Source organism: Solanum tuberosum, unplaced genomic scaffold (assembly GCF_000226075.1).
Source record: "Solanum tuberosum cultivar DM 1-3 516 R44 unplaced genomic scaffold, SolTub_3.0 scf00005, whole genome shotgun sequence".
Lineage (NCBI taxonomy): Eukaryota > Viridiplantae > Streptophyta > Magnoliopsida > Solanales > Solanaceae > Solanum > Solanum tuberosum.
In genome coordinates this window covers 1,250,762-1,257,060 of record NW_006238931.1, presented here as the reverse complement: position 1 = coordinate 1,257,060, position 6,299 = coordinate 1,250,762, and the positions used below count along the sequence as shown (strand labels likewise).

At 28.7% G+C, this 6,299-nt stretch overlaps 1 protein-coding gene across 1 annotated transcript; it reads right to left on the bottom strand.

The window, feature by feature from the left end:
* Window positions 1–355: 355 nt before the first annotated feature.
* LOC107060580 (vinorine synthase-like) lies at window positions 356–2,386 on the bottom strand. Its single transcript, XM_015308604.1, has 3 exons — window positions 1,899–2,386; window positions 920–1,448; window positions 356–844 (listed from the first exon to the last, which is right to left on the bottom strand). The coding sequence occupies exons 1-3, from the start codon at window positions 2,349–2,351 to the stop codon at window positions 510–512; spliced, it is 1,317 nt and encodes a 438-aa protein (XP_015164090.1). The 5' UTR covers window positions 2,352–2,386; the 3' UTR covers window positions 356–509.
* Window positions 2,387–6,299: the final 3,913 nt, after the last annotated feature.

Genomic DNA, 6,299 nt, shown 5'->3' with positions numbered 1-6,299 from the left:
ACTGTCAGTGTTTCATCTTTTTTTGTCAATCATCAAAACTGCATAAATTCCAACACATATAGTGTATTATTTTATCTTTTTTTAGAATCATCCTTCTTATGAATAATTTTTTTTAACTATTTCCATTTTCTAAGAGATAAATTGCTTCGATAACAAAAGGTAATATTAGAAAATTATCATTTGATTTATATCCTTAAATATCAATTCAATAATCCATCATAAACTAATATTACAACAAAAAAAATTTCTTTTTTTCTATTTAGTAACCAAATTCATCTGTGGGTAAATTCAAAATTGTAATATATTTTGTGTTGTGTGATACCAGAAATAGTACTAAAAGAAGTATTTGGGCCCGGTTATATGAAATGCAGAATGCTTACTCGATTCTGAAACATCTCAATCAATCCATTATTGAAAAGCTAACGGTACACACAAGAAAACATAAAGTGGACAGATAACAGTTGTGTCCCAACGTAAAGTGGACAGAACCCTTAAAAAAAAACTAGGTTTTAGTTGATGCAAATACTTGGATTTGGGTTGGCATATGCAAGAAACTCTGCATCTTTTTCCAGAACCCTAATCTCTTCATCATCAGAAGCAACCCACAACTCTATCCCTTCTCGGCATGCACTTTCTATAAACACAAATTGTTGCTTGGATCTAACATTAGCAGCAGGTAAATCACCCATATGAGCAACCCAAACTGGCTTTCCCCATCCAAAATTAACATCATATAGTCCAATATTGCACCAGCTTGTGAATCTATAAGTCTTTATATTCTCATTTGTTGACAAACTTTCAAGCACCTCGCTTAAAGATTCAAACACACACTCGCTGTCTATATCTGTAATTAAGTAAATAAAAGTATAAGCTCAAAATTTTATAATTTCAACAATTAATAAAATCAAACAGTAGGTACCTTTAATGTTTTCTGCAGTTAATTGGGCAAACACTTCCCTTAGCATTATTCCCAAATCAGGCAAGTCATTGTTAGCGTCTAAAGGATCATAAAAGGCAAATGCTAACCAAAGAAGGTTTCCAAATGTTTTTTGAGGCAAAGGTGGCTCGACTCGAGGCCTCAGATTAGCTGCATGAGTGATCATTAAAGTCTTTGGTACAGCATTGGCTATGAGGGCTGCACCAATCCGTTTGCAAATGAAAGCTGTCAATGCTTCAGTTTTTGATGGAAATGGAACGGTTTCACTAGATGTGCTAGCTTTGAGAGCTTTTATTGATTTGGAGTCAAATAAGAACCTTCTCATAGGAGATTTTGAGCCTTGGAAGTAGAAGTTGTCGAAATCTGTTATGAACTTTGTTGGTAATGATTCTATCGGAGGGAATAATGATATTCCTGAAGTGAAATCTGGATGTAGTGTTTTATCACCTTCACCACAGCTAATCTTCCCCCATGTTTTCAAGAAAACACTCATTGTCGATGCATCTACAACCTGTTATGTTGGACAAAAAGTAAGAAAAAAGGTTTACAAGATGAATCCTTCACATAAGAAGAAAGTTTCACTTCATATATACTCTACCTGTCACTTTTTACTTATCTTTTTTATTTATCATTTTTGACAATTCAAAAAAAGATAAAAAAATTTTTTACCTATTATACCCTTAATCTATTTAGAAAGTTAATGTTTTAAGTAAATTGATTTTGAAATTCTATCAATTAATATGGATAAAATGATAAATTTACTATGTCTATTATTATTTTCTTAAGGACAAAGGAAGTATTACTCTACAAACTAGTACTCTTTGTCTTTAGATGACGCACTTTCTTTTTTAATGTCAAAAAAGAATGTGAACTTCAAAAATTCTCTTTAATAGTCATACAAATAACAACTAAGGTTTATTTAATTAGATCACAAATTTGACATAAGAATAGACAACGTAACCTTATGAAGCATGCAAACTCCAATGGCCATTCCACCACATTCAAATGTGGTAGTTTGTAGAGCAACAAGAGGTTGATTATAACTTGGCTCTAGGCAATTGCCTTTGAAAGGAAGAAACTTGTTAAGAAATGGAATATCAGGATTTTGAAGAAACTTTGAGAGATTAAAGTTTGCTTGAGCTTCAACGTATACAACGCCTTCGTCATTGCACTCAATGGAATATACATCTTTAAATCTACCAGCAAGAGGGTAGTAATAACTTAAGGTTTCAGCCAAGGCAACCTGCATTGGTTTTAATTCATGATCAACATCGTTGGCATTGTAAAAAAAGATGACTGGAATGTATGAACACGGAGTAAATTGGTCTATAAAAGAAATTTTGTAGTTCCTCAAGTGTTGAGGAGTTGGTATACAAGGCTTGATGCTTTCATTGGAGATAACTTTAACATCCATATTTTAGTTTATCAAATATTTGTGATACGGTTACATCTCTTGTGTACCCCCTTTTTAAAGGATATTGAAATGGACGATGAGAGGCACAAATATATTTGAGGGAAATAAATGGTGAATCCATTTAATAAAATGTACAGAGGTTGTTGACCAACTTATTGGTAGCCAGCGAATTCATTCATTAGATGGGAATCAATTGAAATCCAAAATAGGAAAGGCCAAAAATGGCCCTCATCAAATAAATATTTGAGACGTCGAAAAGTTAAAAAAAGGTATTTTGGTACTTGTTGCTCCACTTGAAAAACGTCTTGAATGTGATATTTACTTCTACGAGATTTAGGTTTTTAATTACTCCCTCCGTTCCATTTTATGTGAGCTAGTTTGACTCGACACGAATTTTAAGAAAGAAAAGAAGACTTTTAAAATTTGTAGTCCAAAATGAATAATAGAAATTTGTATGGTTGTAAATCAATTCATTAAGGGTAAAATAGACATTTTATAATTAAATTGTTATTTAATATAGAAATGTGTTATTATTTTTTGTACTGACTAAAAATAAAAGTAAGTCACATAAATTGGGAGAGAGAGTAATACTCAACTATGCGCCCGGCCTAAGCACACCTAACAATATTCAATGTAAGACTCGCTCAATAATTCCAGCATATCTAACACCTCTTTATGATCTCCATTCATATTTTTTTTTCTCCCTTTTTTGACCATTTTTCTTCATTTAATTATTTAGTTAGTTTTTAATATCTCATAAAGTCTTTATATTCAATTACTCAACTTTTCACCCCCTATTATAATATATCTTCTTTATTAGATATAATGTTCATATATTCATAACTCTCATAATTTTCAGCTTTTCATATTCATAACCCTCTTCCACTATAATATATCTTCTTTATTAGATATAATATGCATATAATTATAACTCTCATAATTTTCAACTTTTCATATTCATAATCCTTTAATATTAAATATGAAAGTTAAGTATCTTATGGTACTCCTTCATTCTTTTCTATATAATTCATATTTTTTGTTTCATGAGATTCTATCCAAAGTTACCCTTCATAGTCACTATAGTACATTAGTACTATAGTATTATATTCATGCTTTTATTTGGCTTGAAAAAGAAGAAGAAAGCTCTTGAATATTGATAGGCTTGTGAAGTGGATATTGACAAGAGTTTAGATAATTATGTATTGATTTTCTTTTTCATGCTATTTTTAATAATATGTGTATTGTACTTTTTTTCTTCTTAAATATCTCTATGATGCCTCTTAAATTTAATTTTTATACGAAGAAAGCTTTTGAATATTGATAGATTTGTGAAGTGAATATCAACAAGAGTGATGCCTCTATGTTGTTGTTTGACTTGAAAGAGAAGAAGAAAGCTCTTGAATATTGATAGGCTTGTGAAGTGGATATGACAAGATCTTAGACAATTATGTATTGATTTTATTTTTTCTTCTATTTTTAATTTTAACGATTAAAGTTGCAATGGTGTGTGTATTGTTTTATTTTTTTCTTTCTTTCATTCTTGTGTACCTTTATGATGCCTCTTGAGTTTAATTTTTATACGAACTTCTTATTGTTGTAAGTCTATAATTTTTTTTAGTTCAAATTAGTATTATAAAATGGGAAAATTAGCAAACTAGTCAAAAATTCCTAACATAATTATTAAAAACATCTATAGTTTATAAATATTAGTAAAAATGTCAATATTTTAGAAAATATTGTGTATCCTAATTTAGTTTCTATTTTACCTCACCGTAATTAAAGTTTTCCAACTCATTCTCTCATATGTTTTTTTTAAAAAGAAGTATTTTCTCTCTCACTGATTTTCCTCTTCCAATTCTTCTTCATCTTTCAACTCCCGCTTCTCTCTCTTCCATTCTTTCGATTTGTTTTTTCTAGAAATTGAAAAGTATATCTCTAAAGATATTCACAACAATTCCTTGGATTAATGTATGCATCTTTATCCGATTTTTAGATTTGTTTACTGATTTTATTTTTGTTTAAATCTTTCAAAATTGTTGTTTGACCAATTTCGTTTAGGGTTTGAAAACCTCAAAATCACTCTCTAATGGCCGAATCTAAGAATATTACAAGAGGTATCCAACTAAAATAACTAATTTTCTTAGCGATTTTTCATCCTTTATTGATTATATTACCATTACAATATTTGCATGTTCAGTTGAAGTTGTTAAAATCATAAAAATCATGATTTTCTATTAGTCTTGATCGAGTATCTGTAACAATTTTCTTTTGTATTCAAAATTCATTAAGTATGCGTATTGATATAAAATCATATTGCCATTGTCTATGGATATTGTGGGTTTGTTAGTATAGATATTGTATTCCTTAATTTTTTAATTTTTTTTGTATTTGTGGACATTCTGTTAGTTTTGATAATATACCCACATACTTGGACTCATCATATTTATGTATCCTTTTCTAGTTGTGGACATTATAAGAGTGTTGTTTGTATCCTATCAATTAAAGATACATATTTACTCTATATAGTTGTATTCATTTTTTAAGAAATAGTGATGCTATTTCAGATTGTATTCATGTTTTATTATTTGATGAGTTTGTATTCATTATGTTATATCTATTGTATGTATTTTGTGTGCAGTATAGTTTGTTTTGTGATAAAACATGTTTCGGTCATTATATGAGAATCAAGTATTCGTTACTAAGAATATTACAAGAGGTATCCAACTAAAATAACAATTTTCTAGCGATTTTTCATCCTTTATTGATTATATTACCATTACAATATTTGCATGTTCAGTTGAAGTTGTTAAAAATCATAAAAATCATGATTTTCTATTAGTCTTGATCGAGTTATCTGTAACAATTTTCTTTTGTATTCAAAATTCATTAAGTATGCGTATTGATATAAAATCATATTGCCATTGTCTATGGATATTGTGGGTTTGTTAGTATAGATATTGTATTCCTTAATTTTTTAATTTTTTTTGTTATTTTGTTGGTACATTCTGTTAGTTTGATAATATTACCCACATACTTGGACTCATCATATTTATGTATCCTTTTCTAGTTGTGGACATTATAAGAGTGTTGTTTGTATCCTATCAATTAAAGATACATATTTACTCTATATAGTTGTATTCATTTTTTAAGAAATAGTGATGCTATTTCAGATTGTATTCATGTTTTATTATTTGATGAGTTTGTATTCATTATGTTATATCTATTGTATGTATTTTGTGTGCAGTATAGTTTGTTTTGTGATAAAACATGTTTCGGTCATTATATGAGAATCAAGTATTCGTTAACTGTTGAATCATTAATTTGTTTGGAAGTTTGGACATGAAAGTTTTTAAAATTTTCTGGGTAATTATAATTTTTTTTGGATGACGAGACAGAGTTTTACTAATGCACAAGTGAATACGGATTCATATTTGGATTTGGTGAACAAAAAATCAGAAAAAGGAACAGATGAAGAAGAAGAAGAAGAAGAAGAAGAAGAAGAAAGAGAGAGTGGGAGATCAAGAAGGTTGCAGAAATTGTTTTCATATTAATTTTTGTTTGTCAATTGTTTTTCTTTTACTCAACATTTATATTTTGATTAAGAACATTGTATTTCTTTTTTTGTTTGTAGTCATTCCAATAGGTATGCCAAAGGGATTTGAATTTCTTAAGCATTGATGTATCCTATTTCTTTAACAGTCAATTTATATTTTTTTAGAATATTGTATTCTTCCTCAAAAGATTGTATTATTTCCACTATGTATGCTATTTTCTTCCAGAATCTTGTATCCTTTCTTAAATCGTATTCATATGTAATGATTAGATTATATTTGGGATGCGATCAGTAATATTTTTATAATACAAATAAAAGAAAAAATATTTGACAGTCATGTAATACAATTTTGATCACTGGATACAATTTTTAGTTTTCACTATGAAAGTAAAATA

Bases quoted from the DNA above. Each gene is read 5' to 3' on its own strand.
- LOC107060580 (XM_015308604.1), bottom strand. From the start codon at position 2,351: ATGGATGTTAAAGTTATCTCCAATGAAAGCATCAAGCCTTGTATACCA. The intron at 1,449-1,898 runs GTTACGTTGTCT...CCAACATAACAG, and splicing joins GAGTTTGCATGCTTCATAAG to GTTGTAGATGCATCGACAAT. The intron at 845-919 runs GTACCTACTGTT...ACTTAATTACAG, and splicing joins AACTGCAGAAAACATTAAAG to ATATAGACAGCGAGTGTGTG.